Genomic DNA, 24,978 nt, shown 5'->3' with positions numbered 1-24,978 from the left:
ATTATTTGGAGATAAATGATATGGAATTAAAAGCTCATTCCCTCCAGAGAGTCTGGGGTTCAGCTCCAGGTAAAATTTACTGGCGTTCTTCCCACCTGCTGGGTCACAGACAAACCGTATTTTTGTTTGTTTCTTTAATGTCCTTAAACATAGCATTTACATATAGCAAAATACCTTTCTTTGATGCGTACAGCTTCATGAGTCTTACACAACCCTAATCAAGATGCAGAAAATTTTTATTATCCTAGAAAGTTTTCTCAAGTCCCCTTCCAGAGGTAACATTGTTCTGATTTTTATTATTTAATCACCCAGATGAATATGTAGTACATTTCAGCACTCCGAGAAAGTTCTTTTGTGCCTTATCCCCATAAGGACCTGCTCCCATAGGTAACTGTAATTTTGACCTTCATCACCACGGTCAATTTTGCCTCTTCTTGAACTTTTCATATAAATGGAATCCGCATGCATTTTTCTCTTCTTCTTTTGCGTAACATAATTTTGGGATTCACCCGTGTCGCGTGGGTTAATAGTTTGTTCCTTTTTCCTTGCTGTACGGTATTCCTTTGTATGGATGCACATCGTTTGGTCGATCCATAAACACACACCTGGGCCTGGCTCATTCTCCAGTTCCTCCTTCTCATCAGCTTCCGAATTACCTTCTTTTCTTCTTACTCCTCTTTCTCTCAGTGCTTGAGTGAAAGCTAAATGGGAGCCGCTGGCAGAAGATTGCGTCTGTTTTGTTTACTGCTGAATCCTCGGTGCTCAGAACAGTGTGTGGCGGACAGCAGGTGCTCATCAGTGTTTGCAGAATGAGTGAACTAATGAACGTTCTGAACACCTCGTTTTAATTGTTTACCAGTCTGGCCCAGTGTAGTCCCTTCTCCAGCATCTCCGAGCTACAGGACCACCAAAGGCATTCTCTCTTTGTTCACAATCTTAACATGAGTCGCAGGCCCACGGGTCACAAGCTCTCTCTGCAAGAGCTTCCCTAACCTCTAAACCAGGGTAGGTCCCTTCATGGGCCTCTTAACTGCCTCTGCCACCCCCATCATGACCTTCATTCCACTTTATTGTCATTGCTGCTCTGACTATACCTTACCCTCTCATTCCGTGCGTCCAGAGAGCCCGCGTTTCTCTGCCATTAAAGTCCACATGCTCAGCACTCTGTCATGTGAGAAGCAGAGAGTACGTACTAGTTGGGGTTTCTTTTCACAGGGAGTTCTATCAGGTTGTTCATCTCAAGATGGTGACAGTTAGACAAAGCCCTTCGTGAAGAGGAGGATGAATATGAAAACATAGCCTCTGCTATGGACTGAATGATTGTGTGCCCCTCCCTTTCCAAAGTCATATGTTGAAGTCTTAACCCTGGATGTGATGGTATTAGGAGATGGGGGGGGGGAAGTGGTCTTTGGGAGATTATTAGGTTTAGATGAGGTCATGCAAGTGGAGCTCCCATTATGGGATTAGTGCCCTTATAAGAGGAGGACGAGACCAGAGATCTTTCTTTCTCTATTATGGGAGCACATAGCAAGAAGGAGACAGTCTGCAAAGCTAGAAGAGGGTTTTCACCAAGAACTGAGTTGGCAGGTAACCTTGATCTTGGATTTCTTAGCCTCCAGAGCTGTAAGAAGTAAATGCCTGTTGTTTAAGCCCCGCAGTCTATGGTGTTTCGTTATAGCAACGGAAACTACGAAGACAGCCTTTGAAGAAGATTTCTACTTAGGATAGAGCATTTCATGGGTGAGGTCATGTCTTAATCCATTAGATATTTTAGCCCAAATGTGAGATCTGTGAATGTGTTGGGTGGGTCATGGCCTTGAGGGCCTACACATTTACTTTGCATTGTCCCATGGAAATCTCACGTGTTTATTTTCACCCGGATGTTTAGGACCATGGGAGCCTGGAAGTGCTAGATCTGTGAACCTAACATCAAGTTACATTTTCTTCCATGATTATACTCTCAACTTCTAGCCCCTGCAACAAAGGGTGGCTTTGGGGTCCCAGAGAATTGCAGGCTTTTATGGGCATGTGGTCTGTCAGCAGGATCTCTGTGCTTTTCCTTTATTCTCAACATAGCCTCTTCAAGGGTTGATGCTTAGGCTTCAGAAGGGTCGGTGAATGCCTGAAATGGTGAGCATAAGTCTCAGTAATAGGCTTTATGTGCATTTTCCTGGGAAGAGAAGCTGGAGTTTCTCACCAGATCTTTACATTGGCCTATGCATCCTCAAAAGTTAAAAACTACTAGGAAAGACACCCTTGGATGATCTTTCTGGCTAATTACTTAAACATCTGAAGTACAAGAAGAAAAAGGGAGGAGCCAGAATGCTGCTTGGGCCCTGAGTTCTGACGCCCTGCCCCCCACATCCCCCTAGTTAACAGGCCATGAGCCCTCCAGGGCCTTGGTTTCCTTTCTGAAGACCCTGGCTGTTGGATTAGATGGCCTCCTTGATTTCTTGCATTGTCTGGTTGAACAGTTCATGTCAAAGAGGAGAACCGACAAACACGGTCTTTCTGTACATTTAAAAAAGGAAAGTGCTTACCAAAATAAATAAAGAAGAAAAATTGTGTGTCTCATCCCTACTTCTCTTTCTTTGAATTACTGGAACATGTGACTTCTAAAGAATGCTAATTATAAATCAGTGGTTACTAACAAAAGAGAAAACAAAACAATAATCTGATGGCTGCTTAGAGCCAAGTGGCTGACGTGCTGGGATGTACTTCATGATATATTCTTGAGGGGACAGAGGGAGGGAGAACCTCACTGGCTAGTCTGCACAGGGACATGCGGACTACTAAGTCATTTGAGATGAAGACATTTATTTACTCGAGGGAATGTTTGTTACTATATTGTACCTACCATCGGAAATTCATGAAAAGAGACCAAACATTTGGAAAGATTGATACTTTATTTTCTTTCTGGTGGTCAGCAATTTACTGCTAATGTCTGAAATAGAACAAAAACCATGGTGTAAAGTCGATGGGGGAGAGCTTAATGTGGCCACTTGCTCAAGCCCCAAAGTATTGAAGTCTGCTGCTCTTAATTCTGTCCAGGGCCAGCCTGCGAATAATTATATTAAGGAGTTGGGCAGAGTCGTCACAGAGCTACCAAATATCACCCTTGAGGCCCCCCTGGAAACTGATGGGAACGCTGGAGAGTTGACAGTGGTGATCAGAGTGTCTATATATCTAAAATGCACAAAGGATGAGCCCAGAAATTATCTGCCTGCCAACTTAACTTTTCTACCTGGAACAAATTATCCAAAAATCAATTTGCAAACACCTTTGAGATAACAAGGCCTTGAGTAATAACCTTCATGGCTTTGTGAAGAAAAGCATCTAGCTTGACTAATCTGCTTAATTTCTTTCTCTGACCAAATGGCAGGCTATAATAGAGGCAATCTGAAGTTGTCCCTTAAGATTTGCTTCAAGTCACACTGAGAAAATATTGTCCACCTCTGTTTCATAGCAATTATTCTGTCTCTGGAGAATCTTTGTGGCTAGGTAATTAAAAAGCAAACACGGAATGAGTCTGATCTATCCTGAGGCTCTCACCCGAGTTCCAGACAGAAATCTGTACCACCTGCCTTACCCGCCTGAATAGCCCAGAGGCCCTCCAAAAGTTCTTGAACACATCTGCGTTGTACTCCACCCCCAGATGGCTCCTCCAACCCTCCACTTCCTAATTCTACTCCAAAAATCACTGACTTGTTCATATCCATTGACAGATCCCATTTCTGGCAATTGGTTCCAAAAAACATAAGACAAGAAAAACTGGAGTCATTTACACAAAGATGTTCATTGCAGCATTATTTACCATAACAAACCTTGAAACAACTCACGTGCCCAGCAATTTGCGATGAGTTTGTGTGGTTACCTGACAGGTTGTTCTGTAGCTAATTAAGACAGTGATGACAAAATCCCTGTTGTAAACAAAGTCTTTACAATGTAATAAGTGAGGGAAGAAAAACATGGGGTCTCTGTGTTGCTGTAGCTGTATGCAAAAGGCTTAAATATATGAATGGAAGTTGGAACATGGAGAAATAAAAATGGCTATTATATTGGGTGGTAGGGAAGGGGACTTATTTTCTCTTTAGTCTTATTTTCTTTATTGTTCCACTGCTATTTTTTTGCTGCAGACAAAAAATAACAAATATACACACTTTGATTTTTAGAAAATGGACATCTAGAGGCAAAATAGCTTTCCAAGGGAACAGCTGGTCTGGGAAGGCATAGAGATGTGGGTTCCATCCTGCCTCACCTGCTCCATGGTCTCCCATTAGGTGACTCCATTGCTTGGGTTCTTTGATTTTATCCATCAAAATGGAGGTGGAATATTTGCCCAAAGTAATGCATATGAGATTTCTTGGTAAATAAGGAATACAAAGTTAATGCTTATTTCTGCAGCTTTGCCAGTGGGCTAAGAATTGCCAGAAAGACCCACCATAAGTGCTTATTGAAATGCTCCTTTATTTAGCTGAAGAAATAGAACTTAATGGAATAGGGACAACTCATAGCAGATGTAGGATAACTCCGCATGACTTTTCCCTTGACCCTCAATGCCCACAGGGACCACTGTGCCAGTGACGCTCTCCCTGCTGGAGGGGACCCGCTGGAGTTGAAGAAGCTAAATTTTTGCTGTGCCATCATCCTTTTGCTACTTAGGCTCCTAGCACTACTTGGGGAGAACTTCCACTAACAATCTGTGTGTTGCTATGAAAGGAATGTTTGTATATCTCAGACTCGCCTGGACTTTGAACCAAACTCCACTTCAGTAAAGACATGTTCTCATTTGAGGATGGAAAGCAGAATATTAACCCAGGCATCTTTGCTGTGTTCTAGAAAAACCATTTACCCATTATTGCCTTCTTTCTTTATTTTCTTTAAATGGAGGAGATGTGCTAGTGTGGGAGAAGAGATACTGACTCAGGTATTTACATACAAAATGAAGTAGGATGTGAATGGCATTAAGAAAGGGGTGTGAGTACGTATATGGCTCTCTCTGGAATTCTGTCCTTGGCCTTATTCTTATGCTTGGATTCTTCCCCGTAAACCACTTGGGTCTGACATCCTTTGCTGATTGCTTGTCTTCCAGAACCTCCCACACCCATCGCCCCCCCGGAGCTGCTGGCCGTAGGGGCCACCTACCTGTGGATCAAGCCAAATGCCAATTCTATCATCGGCGATGGCCCGATCATCCTCAAGGAGGTGGAATATCGCACCACCACGGGCACCTGGGCCGAGACCCACATAGTGGACTCTCCCAATTATAAGCTGTGGCATCTGGACCCTGATGTAGAGTATGAGATCCGAGTGCTGCTCACACGACCAGGGGAGGGAGGCACGGGACCACCAGGGCCTCCCCTCACCACCAGAACCAAGTGTGCAGGTAAGAACTTCAATTATAGCTCCAGTTTTGAGAGGTTGTGCAGTCGCCCTGAGTTGATCCTCCTCTTGGCTTTCTGTGACAATCATTCCGAAACTTCTCTGGTGGGAGTGTGCGTCCTGTTGTAGAGAGCAACAGTCAAGGTTTTGGTCTTGCCTTAGAGGACCTCCGGGCTCCGGTGGTAACTCTGGAGATGGCCGGGCTTTGACTGTGATTCATAGAGCCGTCTGACTCCAGCTGTATCAGGGAGACCTTCCCAGTCCTGACAGTGTTTCCAGTGGGACATTGGTTCTGCTCTGCAAGGACGTCTGGTGTGTCTGTATGTCTGAGGCTTCCTAGTGCTGAAAGCGTCCCTGAGGGCCTTTGGTCTTGTGTCCCTGAGGGCTCCTGGCCCTGTGTCCCCAAGGGCTCCTGGTCCTGTGTGCCTTGTAAAGGCCTTGTTTGAACTGTATCCCTGAGTGCTTCTGATTCTTGTTATATATCTAAGGTGTTTATGATTTCAACTTTGTCTCTGAGGACCCCTTGGCTGGGCTTGTGACCCTAATGAGCCCTTGGTTTTCATAGTTTCCCTGATGGTTCCTCATTCTGTCTCTGAAGGGTTCCTGGTGCCAACTATATCTTGAGTCCCTCCCGGCTCTAAGCGTGTCTTTCAGTGGATTCTGGAACCGTGTTAGTCCCTAAGAGCTTTCTGGCTCTGTATCCTATGGGGCTTCCTGGTTCCAGCATGAGAGTCTGGACTAGGACTGTCCCAGCAAGGGTCCTCTGGATTCTGTATCTCTGCAAACCTCCTGGCTCCATGCACTCTGGGGGCTTGGGGCTCTAGCGATGTCTCTGAGGTTTCTGGATGCTGCTTAAGAGTTTGGTGTCTGGGACTATGTCTGAGAGAGTTCTTTTGATCCAACTGTATTGTATCCCTGGAGACTCCAGGCTTCTATGGTGTTTCTAATAAGGGGCATTGGCTAAAATGTATCTCTGACTGTATCCCTGAGATGTTCAGGCTCTGGATGTAACTCAAGAAGTTAAAAGAACTCAGTGTTTTGTTTTGTTTTGTTTTTCCTTCGTATCACATTATTTATATAATCTCATTTTTCTCCTCTAACCATTTGATGTAAGTACTTTTATCTCATATATATGTGAAGAAATAGAGACCCAATATTTTCAAACTTTTTGTCCAAAGTCATAGAATTGACCCAGGGGCACAGTCAGAATTTGCATTCAGGTTTTTCTGACCCTAACGCCATTGATCATCGGTCTCACTACAATGAAAACAGAGAACTTGCGTCATCAGCATGGAATACAGAGCTTATACCAGCCTGCCAGGGAAATGGAGGCATGAACTATTGGCTTCCACTGGGAAAAGAGTCACCAGTAGCTTCTGGGTGGGGAGCAAAAGACCCATCAGCCCAGCGACCCTGTGAAACAAAAAAACAAAGCAAAATACAATTAGTTCTACTCTAACATGACATACGTGTCCCTAAAAATCATTGCGGTATGGAAAGTTATGCAGTAAAAACCATCAGGGTAATGGGACGAAGTAGGATTGGGGCACAACACTCCTACAGCATCAGCGACACGTTTAAAAAGAGAGGAAAGTAAGTAAAAGTGATGGCACAGTGTCACACATGTTAATGGTTTAGGGTATGCTTACATCCTGCAGTGTATACGGGGTGCTTCCTTGAAGGGACCCCAAGTCTGCTTTGGAAGTGTGTGTCAGAAAGGTTGCAGCCTGTGGGCAACAGTGGTGGTGAAGAGTGCCTTCTGAATGTGGTGGAAAGCCGGGACATCCGCTGTGGATGGATGTGGCTCTTAGCACGCCTGGCCAATGGACGTAGCAGGTGGATGGTTTGAGGTAGGTACATTCTGTGTATTCCTATGTGGCTCTGTTGAGCTGCGTGCAGTTTTCTGTTTCAGTAGTGTTTTCCATACAGAATCACACACAGCAAATGTGACATTCGTGTTATGCTCAAATTGTCTCCTGATATGTCAATCGTGTTGGAACACATTCACGCTGTCAAAACGAGAGCGATAGCAGAATTGACTGTAATCATTCGTAAGTACCTCAGCAGTGCATCTTGATGGTGTGGAACCCAAATTGAGTGAGGATGTCCATTGCTTGGGAATATTCCTTTGAATGTTTTTGAACCACTGTGATAAATGGAAATGCCATTTTCTTGATTATTTTCGAAAGTGGGCCTTTTGTAAAATTCCTTATCGAAACCCGATTATGAAACCTACTATTTTAGAAGGACATAAGATTATGTTATTAAAGTAGGTAATACCTTATCTCAGCTTGGCAATTCAATATTCATCCATAAAAGTAATTGATTTGATCCTGCCAATGAGACTTTTCTCTTTCCACGGGGCAAATCTAAAAGTTTCCAGGGTTTTTGATCTTTATAAATGATACTCCAAGTACTTTAGCAGCCCCCATGGACTTGTTTGCTGATGGTCATATAATACATTTTGAAATTCAATCGCAACATGATCATCTCAATAAAAATTTACAATCTATTGCAAACTGTTGCCACGACTGTGTAATGGATTTTACATGTTGAAAACACAATTGTCTATCACTATAAAAATTATGAGTTGGAATGCTGTTTGTGGTTTTATATTTCAAAAAATGTTGGTGTTTAAGTAAGTTACAGCTAAAATCTTAAATAACCCACATTTCACAAAACATGTCATCAAGAACATAATCTTCTTTCCCACATTGCCACTGATGGTAGAATGTTCTTTGCCTCATAATTAATTTTTAAGTGGATTTCAGGGCTGGTATCCATTTTGTGGATGCTGTTTATTGGGGTTGGTACTCTGAGTCCCCCCCTTTCCTTTTTCTATTATTAATCACACTGGAAATGTACTCATTATTTTGCAAAAAAGAAAATGAGAGAACGTGGAGTGTGGAAGGTGTAATTTCTGCCCAGAGGAATTTACAGACTCAGTTAAGATTCCAGCAAAACAGCAAAAAGGGCAAAACATAAACATAAAGTCGAATATTGAAATAGCATGCTTCGTGGAGAAAAACCAGGTCGCCATGGAAAGGCAGTGCTCTTAAAGTGGTCTGGAGCCCTGGTTCTCAAAGCAAAGTCCCTGGACCAGCAGAGTTAGCATCCCCGGGGGACTCGTTAGAAGTGCGAATTCTCAGGCCCCGTGCCCTGACTGAATGATTCAGAAATTCTGGGGGTGAAGCCCAGAAATCTCCCCTTGAAGGAACCCTCTGAGTGACGCTGAGGCACACCTACATTGAAGAACCACTGGTACGCCGTGCCACACCAGCATGCCCCTTTGGGGGTGTGTCCGTTATGCTGATCTTTAAGGCAGCTCCCAGAGGTAGACCGGAGAAAGACTAAAGCTCAGAATCATCAGACCAAAATCACAAATCAATTCAGTGTTTAGTGCTAAGTCTCTTGGCCCAGGGAGCTCCCCATGGCATGGTTCGATGGTGTCTACTCTCCATGTGTTCTCTGGAGTGTGAGCTTGGGTGGTAAGGAGACTGGCAGCTATGGAGACCAGCCTCCTGGTCTAGTCCACTGCAGCTGCAGGCCTTCCCACCAAACCTCTCTGGAGCCCCTTCCATATGCCAGACTCTGTGCTAGACCCTGGTGGCAGAGACTTAAAGCAGGAGCTCAGGCTACAATCCCGGGTATATCTCAGGAACATACTGGGGACCAATTCAGCAATGGCAGGTGGGGATGTATTGTGGTTCTTGCGGGTCTAGCAGGCACACTGGCCAGGTATGTCCTTGGTGCATCAGGAGCGGGGTCTCCCCTTTAAGGGTGCAGATGGTCAAGAGATTGGCCACACAGCAGCATCCTAGCCCAGTACTCTGGATTCAGAACAAGACTCTTAGCCAGTTAAGCCAGAACGTGGACAGATTATCGGATAGGGAATGTGGGGGTGAGATAAGAGGGCCAAAGACGATGTTCCTAGGCTTTTGGTTTGGATGGCTGAGAGGTGAGTGGTGGAATTGCTTCCTGGGATGGAAAAGACAGTAGATGGATTCAGGGCAAGGGAGCAAGTTCAGGTTTGAAGATGTTGTGTGTGGGGTAAAGATGCACAGCAGGTGATAGCGTCTGGAAACCTGGAGCTCAGGAGAGACCAGCAGGCTACCTCTTCCTCTTCCCTGAGAACCACCTGATGGCCCCTGCAGTGTAGGATCAGAGGAACTTCTTAGTACCAGTGAAAGCAGTCTGATTTTCTTTTTTCATGCTATTCCCTGGAGATGCCCCATTCGTTTGTCTTTTTCATTCATCATTTTGTTCTTTTGCTCAGTGTAGCCATTTGCCATCCTTCCTGAGATACGTACAGGTGTGGGCTGCATATGTAATCATGTGCCTCAAAGCGCTTTGAAAAGCTCAAAATACCCTTCAGATGCCTGTAATAAAACAAATGATTATCGGTTGCCGCTACTGTTTGGGATGTGCCGATTATGAATTGTTGAAACAGGAAGCCTTGCATATCCATTTCTCTGGACTGATTGGCAGGTGAAAGGGTGGACCCTATTCTTTTGTTCTTCATCATCTCATGGGAAATCCCGTTTCAGAACCTGATGATCCTGGTCTGGATCCTCAAAGGTTTTCTTGTCTAGAACGGCGGGTGGTTTGCTCTGGCACATGTCTAACAGCAGACATCCAGGGATAGGACTTGGGTTCTAGGAGGACTGTCTGTTGCCCATCCAGCCTCCACCTCGGGTGCTGTCTCTGATGGGACGCTTAAGCTCTCCCATAGCAGACCATTTAACTCTTCAGATCCTGGGGGGTTGCTGTTACTCTCTACCTAATACTAACTGGTTGGAACAAAACTCCGGATGGGGTCCTATGTAGGAGCAGAGCGTCCTATAGGTTCAAAAGAGCAGAGACTGCTAGCATCAATCTCTGAGAGCCGAGGTCAATGGCACTGGGAATGGGGGCCAGGGCCAGCAATTGGGGAAGGCCAGTGAGATGCGGAGGGGTGTGCAGACTCATCCCTGGTCCAATTCATCTTTCCTCCAGGTACCCCTTTTAATGGCCTGAGCACCTGCTTTTTGATGCCTTAAAACTCTCACGCAGCATCACACAGAAGAAATCATACCTCATTGTCACCCAATCTGGCTCCATGCAGCACCCACTTAGATATGCATCTGATTTTACTCCCAGGAGACATATTCCTCCTTATCTCAGAAACAGCTCCTCAGCAACCCAAAGTTACCTTTCTTATGCTCTGGAAATCTCTTCCCTTCATCCTCAGAAGCCCTGCTGGAGCCAGACTCTAGGCAACAACCGTCACTTCACGGTTGTGGAGCCACAAATCACCTATGTGGCAAAGCCACATGATCATGACCCTCCCCCCCTCCCCGATTGCTTACTCCTTGTAGATCAAAGGCCCCATTGCCTGGGCACCCTCTTCATCGTGGGCTCGCAGAGTTCGGGTTTTCCAAGTGGAAAGTGACTTTGTGCGGCCCGAAATGTGATATACGCTGCTGATTTGGAGAGCTCTCTTCTTCTTCCCTCCACCTGAGGTTTGATTGCACATTATGTTTTATTTACATATTTATGGATTCCTACTTGAAGTGATATGTGTCTGTCTCTCTTCTCTAAGGGAATAAAAAGGAGAAATTCAAATTGCTGGGCTCAATGAAGTGAGAGTAGTCATTAGAATTGACTGAGAAGAATAGGGGCTTTAGCGCCAAGAAGAATCTGGTTTTTATTTCCAGCTGGTACTTGCTGTCTCGATGACCGTGCACCTGTCTGTGGCTCTGCTGCTTTTCTTCATCTACAGGAGATTACAACACACTGTTTTGTGGTGAAGCCTCAGTGAGATAAGTTAGAAGCCTGGCCGAGAACCCAAAACATAGAAGCCTCTTAATGAACATTATGTGGTAAAAAGAAAAAAATCCTCAGACCCAGGAAGAAGGGTGTCAGGATCTAAACCGATTGCTTTCATTCTGGTGGGATGGACCCTGTCGTAAAGGACTTCTCTAGTGTGTTGTCCTTACTCTCTGTGACAGCGGTGGATGACAGCAGCAGCTCTGAGCTGCAGGGAAGATGTGAAAGGAAAGGCTTTGCAGGTGCTTTGGAGGCCTGGATGCGTGCTTGCAGGGTGCAGAGATGGCCCAAACGGTACCTGATAATAGGGTTCAGGGTGGAGTTGTGCTTTTTCCAATTTGGTCTTAGTCCCAAGTAAGAGAGAGAAGCTCGGTATCCAGCCCCATCTCTTTTCTGAGATGCCCAGGCCTGTGAGCATGAGAGCTTGCAAACAGCGTGTGGAGGTGAGTCCTCGCCCTCTTCAGTGAGCACCCTCGGGCAGGCTCATGTTTTCAGTGCGACCTGCAGTTGTAAGGTGGAGTGGAGGCATAGAAAGCCAGAAAGAGGAATCGAGGGTCTAGAATACAGAACAAAGTCATCTAACCAACATTTTTGCTTTTTTTCCCTTAAATTTCTATAAGCCGCAGCTTCCATAGGGGTAGTATTACGTGGCCTAACTCTTAGGGCTCTGAGTTGGAAGCAGATGGAACTTCTTTCTGAGCAGGATGGTGATATGAGCCCAGACATGTTAGTCCCATCTCTGTCCTGCCACGATCCTGGAGAGATTCCCCATGATCTTAGGGAAGCTCAGCAGGATCAGTGAGGAGTGGTCACATCGCCATCCCACCCAGAATCAAAGCAAAGTCTGAAGACCAACGGGGAACTCTCCAACACCGTGACAAGCTAGGGTAGGGGGGTCTTCCATGCAGGCCACACCGTGCTCAGAGGGACATCGTTGCCAGAGTCGTGCCCGTGAGCTCAGACGGGAGGCACCCACAGAAGGCGGATTAGGACAACCACTTGTGCACCGTGATTTGGAGAAGCGGTGCTCATTCTTCCACTTTCCCTTTCCTTCCCTGCTTTCTCTGTCGTTTCTGTGCCTCCTTCCTCCCCTGGACCACAGGACCCTGGAGGAGAGATGCGGGGATGCAGAAGGAGAAAGCCTGCTCTCACCGTACATGGTTCAGGAGTTGCATGAACCAAGGGGTACCTGCACTCAAGCAGGCATCTTCTGGGGCATGAGCTGTCCCTCTCCTCTTCTTGCAGACCCTCTCCCCTTCCCCTTTCTGCACACACGACGTTTACAGGTGGCTACCCTGGAGCCCCTCACTAGGTTTAGGGAAGATGAGGAGAAAAGCTAAAGCCTTCTTCCCTTATACCTATTTACAACCTCCGGAGTCTCTCCTCACGGTCTACGCAGCCTACTTGTTGTGTGGGCCAAGTGTGGTGTTGGAGTGGAGAGGGAGGGTCCAGTTGGGTGCCTCTTATGGTCTCAAAAAGGACATCTGGAAGCGCCTCAGCTGTCCTCTGGAGGATGTGGTAGTACTTACTCCTTAATCTTGGTTTTGTAGCCTTGGATAAAATTCCCAGGTAACAAGAAAAACCCTTACTAAACATCCTGTTACTTTTAGATTTTTCTGCTCCCCCATGATCCCTAGAGAGCTAGGGCCTGGAGGGTTAAGTACAATAAATCAACAAACATACCCTGGTAAATACTCCCTGATTCTTTCTAACTTTGAAAATTGAGATTGGAAGATAAAATGAGCCACGGAGAGAGGTAGTATTAATGATGATAAAAGCTAATATGTTTGTTTTTTTGCTTATCAAACTTGCAGGATTAAAAAAAATAGCTCCCAAATACTTTAAAATTAGAGTCATTCTTCTACCCATGAAAATCTTGAGCCAACAACACAAAGAAGATGTATGACTATGGTAATGACAGACATGGTCACCCAGTTTGAGTTTCTGTGAGATGCAAGGCCCATAGCATTGAGCTGGTTTGGAGGAATTTACTTGGAATTCTTACAGCGACCTATTGGGGTGGGTATAATTTCCTCCACTGACTGTCTGGAAGGTAAGTGACTTGCCCAAAGCTATATACCTGACCAGGGGGCCTAGCTGCGAACCGAGCATTGAACTACATAGCTACAAAGCTCAGGCTCTTTCTAAAATGACTCCCGGGATCCAGCATCATTATGAAAGCATAAGGCACCACGACCATGTTGGGTTTATTCCAAAAAGGCACCGATGAAAAATGTTGAATACTGGAACAACTATTAGTATAATGCCTCCTATCAGTAGGTCAAAGGATAACAACCATCTGATCTTCAGAGAGGCTAAAAAGTAATTTGAAAAAAAAAAAAAATCAGCCTTCATTACTGATCAGAATTCTTAGTAAGTTAGGGATGGAAAGGCACTTTTTTTTTTTTAATTTCTAGGAACAAATATTCTTTTTTTTTTTTTTTTTAAGATTTTATTTATTTATGTGACAGACAGCCAGTGAGAGAGGGAACACAGCAGGGGAGAGGGAGAGGAAGAAGCAGGCTCCCAGCCGAGGAGCCCGATGTGGGACTTGATCCCGAAACGCCAAGATCACGCCCTGAGCCGAAGGCAGACGCCTAATGACTGTGCTACCCAGGCGCCCCTCTAGGAACAAATATTCTTATAGCCTCAAAGCCTAGAGAATAAACTAAACAAACAAACAAAAAAGAAGTTATTAGGATTTCCAAGAGATTTGGCAGTAGGGTCAGACACAAAGCAAATAAACAAAAATCAGTAGCCATATGCCAGTAATAACCATATAAAAATATAATGAAATGTATCCTGTTCTCAAATGCAATTAAAATATAAATACTTAGGAGTAAAACCAGAAATGTGCAGAAAGTATGAAAGCACACACATCTGTAAAACTTTACTGAGGATGATAAAGCAAGACCTGAATAAACGGAGAGATACATCAATGAAGTGGGATTAGCACATTTAATATTGTGAGGGTATCAGTTCTCCCCAAATGAATTTATAGGTTTAATTCAATTGCAATCAAAACCTGGATTCTTTGTGGAACTTGACAAAGTGATTTCAAAATTGATCTGAAAATAATATAGAGAAGAAGGTAATAGAATGCTTTAAAAAAGTTGTGTCGGGGACACCTCATTGTGAAATATCAGTATGTGATACAGCTATAATAATTGAAGCCCAGAAAATAATCCATTATGTAGTGAAACTAGCTGTTAACACTTATGTGAATGGAGAATCGCTTAACAAATAGTGTATTTGTAATTGGGTTAATAATTTGGAAAAAGTAGAATACATTGCATATATATTATGATATGCTAAATAAATTCTGGATTGATTAAGAACTTAAAAGAAGAAAAAAGCAAGAACCAGAAGAAACTAAATATCATTCTTTTATTACGAGGGCCTTTCAGTTCTTTGAAAGCAAACAAATATGCCATTGAGTCACAGTTTACAGATTTTACTACGTAAAAAGAAAAGGAGAAGAAAAACTTCTATATTAACAAAATTCAAAAAGCAAATGGGTAAGCTGGGTGTGGGAAAATATGACAGAATCGATCAGGAAGGAATAATATTCTCACATGAAAGAACTCTAACAAGTCAATGAAAATGTCGTTATGCTGATAGGGAAAAAAAAAAAAAAAAAAGACCGAAAAGTATTGACAGGTAATTGTCAAACAAAATATGAATGGCGAAGAACAAATTTAAAATGTCCAATCACAGATAATGAAATTAAGTGCATTTTTAACCTATAAGATTACCAAAATATGTTTATTTTTAATTGGTAAAAATCGGCGTTGGCAAGGAGCAATGAAGCGATCTCTTAGAGGCATTTCTGCAGGTGGGTTAACTGGCACAGCACCTTTAGAGGACAATTCGCTAATTTTTTTTCTTCTAACGAAATAATCAGAGCTGCACCAAAGGAGCCGTATACATGGAGGTCGCCCTGCATTATTTATAAGGGCAGAAACTTGGAAGTCACTTCAATGCCCCAACAGTACGAGCATAGTTAAGTAAGATTTTTGTGCATGCACACAGCGAATTCTATGCTGGCATTTACAAACCATGTATTTCACAGAATATCTAATGGTGTGGGTCAGTGTTCATGTGACGGTAAGTTAAAAAAACGTCAGCTTGCAAAACTGCATATGTAATTACTGTCCCAGTTTTTTTGAAATATAAATATGCAGCCCATATATCAGTTGGTGAGTTTATCAGAGCTGTGAAGTATTGACCAGAATTCCCCATTCCAAACCCTGCTCCTGGTCTGATCCTGCCCCCTAGATTCCCAGGGGAGCACATGAACACCCTCCCCACCCCCATTCACTGCCTGCCCTGAGTTCTAGAACATCGCTCTGTTTCTCCTGGCTGTCCCAAGTGGACCAAATATGAAACTGGTCTCTCTCCACCACTCTCCCAAAGCTGCATGGACACAAGGCTGTTTCTTCTCTAGATGCTTGGTGGAATACAGGCAAGGGATTGCCTTGCTCTGCTACCAGCAGACAACTTGAAGTCCTTCTGCAGACTTAAAAGGTCCTTGCAGTGGGCAGGGATTTTTTACCTTCTTCTGTCCCTCCCAGATCACTCAGGTGATGCAAAGTCTTCTCACTTCCAGAGCAGTTCCTCTTTCCTCTGATTGATTCCAGCTTCAGCTCCAGTCCTTTCTTTGCATACCTTTTACATTGACGTGAGCATTAAAAAGGAGCCTGGAGAGGGCGGCTAATGCTGAGATCCAATTTTTTTTTTCAATGAGAACAGCCTTCCCTTAAAAAAAAAAAAAGTTTTAATTTATCTGCCCTAATGTGCATGCACAGTCGCACATACCATATATATGCTATATACTTGTATGTGTATATATGTAAATATATATATTCATTAAGATTGTGGGCCACTGTAAACAGTTTCTGTTTCACTGTTTGTATAAAATGTATGCAAATGAAAAGTAGGTTTCCCCTTCAGAGTCAAATGTGAATGTGAAAGATAGTTATAAATTGTAAAGCATTCTATAGAAATGTGAGAGGTTATTTTTGTCATAGTGTATTATTGACATTCTTGGAAGGTACGCACACTTGCTGAGCCCTGGGAGGCAAACACAGCTTTGTGCTGTGTTCAAATGGAGCAGGGGACAGTCAGATTAGGGGTTTGCCCCACCTGAGTTGGAATCCAGGTTCTGTCATTAGGATGCTGGGCAGCTTTGGGCAATTTGCTTAACTTCTCTGAACCATTTTCCCTATTAAATGTGGATAATACTGCTTACCTAACTGAATAGAGGTTAGGGTCATTGATATTAGTGATAGCTAGTAATGCCCTGAACTTGCTTGCAACCCCATAAGGGAGGTAGGTACCATCATCACCATCACTACCAATGTCCAGAGAGGTTAAGTATTTTGTTGCAAATCACAATGATTAGGAAGTGGCTAAAGTTAGAGCCCATGGAGTCTGACTCTAATTCCTGCTCTTACCCACCTGGCTATATAAGTGTAAATGCTTGGCACAATGCTCTGAACATAGTAGGTGCTTAGTAAATTGGAGATTTGGCAGTTGAACACCCTGGAGACTATCTCCCTATCCAGTCCCTCCTAACAAGTGAGCCCGAAGACCTTCACTGCAGTGGGCTCAAGGGGCACGAAGGGTAGCCACTTGCTGTGCTCCCAAAGGAAAGGGATTGACTATACACACCACAAGAGAGGGAAGCCGGTGTCAGTCATGGTTTCTGCATCACACCCACCATTGCCTTGACCCACAGTCCTTCTGAGATGCTTAAGGGGGGCTATGGCAGGAGGTGAGAGTGGAAGCTGGGGCGTCTTTCAGGACTCCGCAAGGAATGGCTGTCCATCCACCGTTGCCATGTAGATTTCCCTAGCTGGGGATGTCTTGAATCACTAGGGGCATATGCACTTCTTGCAACCAACCCTTTGCCCAGCTGTGTCCAGGGCTGCTACAGCTACTGCGGGGGCTGCTGCTGCTGCACTTCCTTCACTGTCCTCTTGATCTTCATCCTTGAAAAAAATGAAATGGTATTGAATGGCGTCAATAGCACAGTGTTTGAAAAGAGAACATACATTCCATATACCAATTAATATTTTCTTTTGCTAGTGCATATTCCCTTTCAATCACTGATCCCATTCTTAACATGTAATTATGCCCCGTGTGCCATTTATAGCCTTCTCCTGTCACTCAGCACCATAAAGTTAATATTTTACAGGTTCTTAAAGAGTTTTCAATATTGTTTTAATGGCTCATCGTGTCCCTTAGAGTCTAATTACCATAACTTGCTCAATGATGCCTGTATTGTTGGATATTTGGGTGTTTCCAAAGTGTCGTCCTCTTCCAGCCTGTATGCTTCTGTTTGAATTATTTTCTTAGACTAAATTTCAAAGGTATTAAAAGGTAGAGACGTCCTTATGGCTTCTGCTACATTTCACAGATTGCTTTCAGTAAAATAACTATGCTGTTTTGTGATGATATGAGCGCTTTCAGTGTAACCTTGGCAGAATTGTGTACCGTGTTTTTTTTTTTTAATTTGCCAATTTCAGAGGCATGAAGTGGTATATCAAGTCTGTCTACAACCTCTGCTTCTGCGTGCTCTTCAGCCTGCCTCAAATGTGCCAGCTGCCACTCTGGTCTTTATTCCGTTCCTCAAAAGCCCTGGGGCCAAGCTATTTGGTGCCTCCAGGCTTTGCATGAGCTGCCCCCTCTCCCTGGAACTCTCTTGCCCCGCGGACCACCATCCTCCTTTCCAGGTCCCTTTTTAAAGCTGACTTCATGGAGAGACCTTGCTTGATGCCCTGGTCTCAGTTTCCTACAATCTCCCTTTCTAACTATAACACCGTGTACAGAATTTATCCCAGTTTGTAATCATCTGATTATTTGTGTGTCTTTGTTTATTGCATGCCCCTTCCATTAGAACACACTCCCTAAGGACAGTACCCTCTTCTTTTCTGGTCACTAGTAACGTCTGGCACATCGTAGGCACTCAGTAGATAAGTGTCGAATGCATATTGGGAAGATACACATGTGCACTGTGGAAACTTTGGAAAATCAGAAATACACAGACAAAAATTGAAATGAGCCAACATGGCATCATCACTCAGCAATAAAAAGCCTTACCAAGTTGGTAGTTCTAATAGTTTCATGTTCTCATGTTTCCTTTAACTCATTAGTTTCATTTAACTCATTAATTTGTTTTTGTCTTTGGTCCATGGTGAGGTTTCAACCTGGTTTACATCTGTGTGACCTATTATCTCAGCACCACTGATGGAGTAAGTAAGCTTAGAGTGTCCCAAACAATGAGGGGCTGTGGAGCCAGGATGAGGACTGCGTTAGAGAGAGAGAAGGGTAGGAAGCCGGGTGCCTGACCCAAAGAAGCCTCTCCAAAAAAAGCCTATCAGAGTAAGGGTCCTAATTGCAAATCTCCTGACCTGGCATGGTAGCCACACAGCCACCCAGACCACAGTTAAGGAGACTCATTTTGGGAGGAAAGCTCCAGGCCTGCCCAAGTATCCAGCACCACCTGTGTTCGCAAATTCCTTGAAGTACTATCCTTCTGGAGCCTTTATAGCATCTCTATCGCTCTTTGCTGTGACTGAGACTAACCTGGATGATTGCCCCGTTTTACACTGGGGGACATGGAGGCTCTCAGGAGTTAAGTGACTTTACCTAAATCTCAAATCTTGAGATAGCTGTGAGCTAACATCTCCTGACCCCAAGCTCTTCAGACTCCTGCCCTTTGGCCACCACAGAAGGTTTCTAAGTGCTGTGAATATTGGATTAACCACCTAGCTTGGAGGAATGGGGGGAGAGTGGTTTGCGGCAGAGGAGGCAGGTTCTGATTAATTGAATGTGTTTTTTTTTTATTTGAAGGTTAAGCAGCAAATCCATTTAAACTTGGCTCAGACTAGTTTATATGGGACAGTATATGAACTAAACACAATGAAACTGAGCCCAGAGGAATATCCTGGAGAAGAAGGAAGTCAATAATGTGACCCTTAATTGCCTTTTACAATTGGTACATGTCCTTGATTTGACGACTGTGCCCATCCCAAAGCATCTGACCAAAGCGAAGCAGCTTGGACATCTAAAGGCCTCTTGCAGGCAGTACAGGGCCATCCCCCTGTCCTGAGCTTTGCTAGATTCTAAACTCCCTCAGGACAGAGCCTTGTGCTCTGTGTTTCGCCCCAGGATCTGGCTAGCGTATGCAGGGGTTTGAAGAATGAATGGGTGTGTGTCCTCAGTTAGGTGTGACTATTAAGGGAACAATGTTCTATGTGTTATGGGGGCTTTAGGATTCAGAATAAAAGCAGGACACTTGTAATATGCCACACAAAATGTCCCCAGAGCATGACACTTAATCCTGGCCACACATTTTCAGAGATACCAGATGAGGGAGATGACGTGGGAGAGTGCTGACCCAGTGCACGCGTGAGCTATGAAACCAGTCATGTGAGCAGGCTGGCGACGCTGACCAAAACGTTTGCTCGCCAGTTAGGGAGACACTGATGCCTGGAGTTGTCCCGACTTCTGAACATGGTGGGAAGGTTAAGGCAGGTAGTCGTTTTTTAATGGCATTTTGTAGTGATGGTGAAAGAAATAGTTTCCATCATTTTTATTTTGGATGATACAGAAAAACGCTAAAAAAGAATAAACCCCAGTACTCAGAGATAACTACTCCAAATTTTGGTATAACTCTTCCAATTAGGTTTTTTTTTTTTTTTTAACGTACATCTCCTTAGACAAACTTGAGCCAACACGTACACATTTGCTCTATCACTGATTTCTTTATTAAACAATGTGTAAGGAATATTTTCCCATGTACTTATGTATTTTTTTTTACTTCAGTGAATATAAATATGTCTTGAACAATTCCATGCATCAGGTGTGGAACTTGGTATTAAGTGTGTGGCATGATGAATAAAATAGACATGATCTTGGTTTTTATGGACCTTGAAGACTGTTGGGAGAGGTATATATTACATTAAATATATGGATACAGAAATACTGTCCAATGCATTATTTGGGGACTCCATATTTGCACATTCATCTGCTCACTAACGTGTAGCTGCGACACCAGAATTAATGCTCATGTGTCCCACGGTCATTCGCAGACAGGTGCAGAGTCGTGGAAAAATTTACATTCCCGATTGAGGACAAACAAGGTCGGCGCTCTGCCTCCTGGTTCCAGGCCTCCTCCAGTAAACAAATAACCTTTTTGTGCTCTGTTTAGTGCCGTGTGTTTCCCATTTTTGTGCCTTTTGTTGGTGATTATGCTGTTTAAAATAGTCCCTAAGTGGGGCTGAGTGGCTCAGTCAGTTAAGCATCTGCCTTCAGTTCAGGTCATGATCTCAGGGTCCTGGGATCGAGCCCCGCTTCTGGCTCCCTGCTCAGAGGGGAGCCTGCTTCTCCCTCTGCTTTTCCCCTTGCTCGTACTCTCTCTCTCTCTCCAATAAATAAATAGAATCTTAAAAAAAAAAAAAGATCCCTAAGCATAGTGCTGAAGTGCTACCTAGTGTTAACTAAGAGCAAGAAGGCTGTGAGGTGCCTTATGGAGAAAATACATGTGCTAGGTGAGCTTTTTCAGGCATGAGTTATAGTGCTGTTGGTTGTGAGTTCAGTGTTAATGAATTAACTATAGTTATATGTATTTTTATATAGTTCATTAATAGTTTAATAGCTCATATATAGTTATATATGTTATATTTTATATAGTAGTGTATATATATATATATGAATAAAAAACAGGGTTATGTTTTCACAGGTTGACAAAAATGTTGTATAAGAGGCTCCCAGGAACCTAACCCCATATTTCCCCCAGAATTTGCTAATTCAGTGCAACTTTATAGAACTAACTATTGCAAATACTGAAACCAGTTCTACATATATACAAATCAATAAAGTGGGAGGGGAGTCAGGAATGGAGATGTGCGTTTGGGTTCTTTGGTTCAAATATCACCTAGGACTGTTAAATAATTTTCAAGAAAAGATGAAGTCACAATTCTCATAGAGATATAAATATGAACCTGATTTTATTAAATTTATTTACAAGGGAATTGGTAAGGTGTCACAGTCAGTACAGAGGCAAATCCAAAACTCGGACATTTATAGGTTAGGATTATTGACACGAATATGCAAATGGCGACAACATTGACTCCCCCCCCCCTTGGGGAGGGGGAAGTTGGTCCCTCCCTCAGACAGAACCATTTGCATGTGTGTAGACGAAAGTGATTCTGCGTTGTGGTCAGTTATCTACAATTTGCAGAGCTGTAAAATAGCTCCTTTAGAATCAGAATCAGATAACAAGGAAGCTGGCGCACAGACAATGCAGAGTTTCCCATGGAAGCACAGAATTTTCCCCGCAAAGCGGTGGTAGTAAATGTGATCAGCCTAGATAGAGTGCAGTGGGGACAACAGAAGCGGGCCCGAGGATTGCCACCACCAGCGTGAGGCTGGATGGCAGAGACAGAGCCAGCAAAGGAGAAGGTGAAGAAACAGCTTAGGCAGGAAGAAAATGTGGAGCTTTTGGGGGCAACAGCAAGACTGAGGATGGGGGATGTTGTCCACGGTCAGAAGGTCCAGTAAGCCCTACTCTACAAGGGTCCCCTTGGATGTGGCAACCTGGGGGGTCACTGGCGACTTGACATGAGCAGCCGTTGAGGGGTTCAAATAGGTGGAAGCCAGGATGGTGTAGGATGTAAGGTGAAACGGGTGAAAAAGTGGAAACGTTGTGTTTTTTTTTTTTTTTTAAGATTTTATTTATGAGAGAGAACAAAAGGGGTAGGAGGGGAGGAGATGAGGGAGAGGCAGACTCCACAGAGTAGGGAGCCCAGTGATACAGGGTTTGATCCCAGGACCCCGAGGTCATGACCTGAGCAGAAGACAGACACTTAACCCACTGAGCCACCCAGGCGCCCCGGAAATGTTTTGATTAAAGTCTCAGTATGCTCTCATGTGGACGTACCATTGCTTATATTTTAACTTTCATTTTGGGACATTGAGGTCTTTTCTAATTTTTCAAAAATTGTACTTAATATCTTGATAGACACAATTTGTGCACAACTCTAATATTTTTCCTAGAATGCATAAATAAATAAATAAGTTCCTGGAAGGGTCATTGCCGGATCAGTGAGCATTTTCAAGACTTTGAAATGATTCTTTGAAAACTGGGTCAGTTCACACCCTGCCCTCAACAACGGATGAGCAGCTTTGTTTATTTGGGCATGCTCATTTATAGCTATTACAAGTCTACATTCTCTCTTTATTCTTCTCCATTTCCCTGAGACAATAGCTCTGCAAACAAGTGGTTTGGTGTTTGCAGCTGATAATCAATGGCTTTTATTTCTTATCATTACTCACAAGTCACAGCCCTCTATTTGGAGCAGAATCAATTCTCTCCCTTGTTGGCATTAACACATGTCAAATATTTGCATGTTCTTATCTTTCTTTAGGCTCGGCTTAGGCAGGCTCTGAATTTTTATCACCTGACATTTTCCCTTCTGCGTCCATTCTTCCATTTTACTTAGAGCATTTCTGTCTTGCCTCAACTTTTCCTCCTCTTAAGGCATGGCCATGCCTGCATATCTTAGAAAAATCCCAACTTACCTGGGCCGGTAGAGAGGATTTCCACCTTTACCTCCTGAAGCCTGTGTTGTCAGCTCTGTTTTTCAAATAAAAACTCTGTCCAGCTCATTCATATGCCTCCTGCTTATAGGATCATAGGTCCACTGATTCTCATCTCTGATTTCTATGTTTGGTGTTTCTTAGGGTTCTGTCCTCTGCCCAGTTCTCTCTTCACTCCACATTCGCCGCCCTAGATACATTCCTGTCCCCCTGGCTTCAGCAGGATACAGACGCATTGCCCTCTCTCCTGAGCTTCGGATCTGTATACTTCACTTCTTTTCCTACCTGTCTTGTGCCTACCTCTGTCCTGCACGTTGCACACCGCAAACAGCCTGAATACCCCATTCCAAAACCTGGAGTCATTTGGGGACCTTCCCTTCTCCCCACTCTGCTCTCACATCCAATCAGCCATAAAATGGTGCATTTCCCCTGCTTATTCCTTCAAGCCACTCCTTCTCCAGCTTTTCTCTCCTGTCTGCATACGTGACCAGGGAGTCCGTGCTGCCTCACTTCATTCAGGTCTCATGTTGGGTTTCGCATCCATTACCAGTCTTTGTCTTACCAGGTTTTGAGACCCAGTAAGTTTCTAAAGCAGATTCTTCTTCTTTTCTTTGTTTTTTCTGGTACACTTTGTTGTATTTTTACATGTAATTTCATTCTATTTCTATAGCTTTCTATTTTTGGTCCATTTCAATGGATGCTCTCAGGGTGGAAAAGACATCTACGATCCCATTGGCATTAGGATCAAATACAAAATGAGCTTATTGGATCCATTGGATTGTCATGCTGAAGTCATAGTCTCACGATGACTAAGTGAATTTAAATGTATAGAGCAATAGTGCAGTAAGATGTTGTCTGTAAGTCTTTCTTCAGTGCTAATAATAGTGATATTCTTGCCCTGATGTTAGTGGGCTTTTGGACTCAAAAAGGCATTGTGGGGAAAGTGTAGGATTTACCCGGTTCAGACTCTCATCTCACTACTTACTAGCTTTGTGACCTTGGACAAGCTACTAAACTCCTCTGGACCTTCATTTCCTTATCTGTAAATAAGAGCTTTCACCTCCTTGGGCTGTTGCAAGGCTCAAAAGAGCAGATATGTATAAAGAGTCATTCCAAGTCTCCAGAACATAATAGGTATTCGGGAAAGATGGCGATTTTGGGCAGCTGATGTTGCCCGGGTGTGTTGGACTGAGAGCAGTCTGTAAAGGTAACACTCTTTTGGGTGCCCATGCCTCATCTCCATAGAAATTCTTTGGTATGAATAGCTTCATGCTTTCTGGAAGTACCTCCCAAGGTGGGGGGGCGGGAATCACATCTCTCCTGGACCCTTCACCAGCCTTTTCTTTCCTGTCCCTGCTTACAGTCCTGCTTCTCCCCACTGCACATCCTCACCACCATCCATCCTCCACGGGACAGCCAGGGTGGCCATTCCACTGCACATCTGGCTCTCTTTCTCCCCTAGCTGACATCATTCCCATGACTCCCTACAACCCACAGAGTGGCATCCGTAGTCTCCTCCCATTCAAGACCCTTCACTAGCTTTCCCAACCTCCTCTGTCCTGCCCTCCCTCTTCGTAGGCTCTTTGTCTTTAGACACTGTGGCCAAGAGATTTCAGTGCTTATAGAAATGTTTGAACACATGGAAAAGCAATTTATTCATTCAAAACTATGTAAGGCAAACTATATGGAAGCTAATCAGCATTTAATGATATATCTAAGAAATAGACCTGCACGCTTATTTTATATATACCTATATATAACATAAATATATATATATAGTCAGATTTACCGTTCACACATTTCATTACGCTTAACAATAAACTCTAGGTTCGCTTTCCTCACAGATGAAGAATTCCCAAAGAAACAAAGTGATTGGAGGAGCCATAGGCAATGATAAATTCCTGAGTTACTGGGAATGAAATAATTTTGAAAGCAAAATTATGTTTTTTAATATCTCAAATAATTTTTTTTAAAGATTTTATTTATTTATTCGACAGAGAGAGAGACAGCCAGCGAGAGAGGGAACACAAGCAGGGGGAGTGGGAGAGGAAGAAGCAGGCTCCCAGCGGAGGAGCCTGATGTGGGGCTCGATCCCAGAACACCGGGATCACGCCCTGAGCTGAAGGCAGACGCTTAACCGCTGTGCCACCCAGGCGGCCCTCTCAAAATAATTTTATGACA

At 43.8% G+C, this 24,978-nt stretch overlaps 1 protein-coding gene across 2 annotated transcripts in view; it reads left to right on the top strand.

Annotated features, from left to right (window-relative positions):
* Positions 1-24,978, top strand: part of PTPRT (protein tyrosine phosphatase receptor type T) — a 1,014,747-nt gene that overhangs the window by 444,732 nt on the left and 545,037 nt on the right. For both annotated transcript variants that reach the window (XM_040638323.1, XM_040638322.1), the window contains exon 7: positions 5,093-5,386. In XM_040638323.1, the coding sequence (XP_040494257.1) occupies positions 5,093-5,386 (294 nt within the window). The remainder of the gene's footprint in view (positions 1-5,092; positions 5,387-24,978) is intronic.

This window comes from Ursus maritimus, unplaced genomic scaffold, assembly GCF_017311325.1.
Source record: "Ursus maritimus isolate PB19 unplaced genomic scaffold, ASM1731132v1 scaffold_22, whole genome shotgun sequence".
Lineage (NCBI taxonomy): Eukaryota > Metazoa > Chordata > Mammalia > Carnivora > Ursidae > Ursus > Ursus maritimus.
The sequence above is the reverse complement of the archived record's forward strand: the minus strand, read 5'-3'. Positions and strand labels throughout refer to the sequence as shown.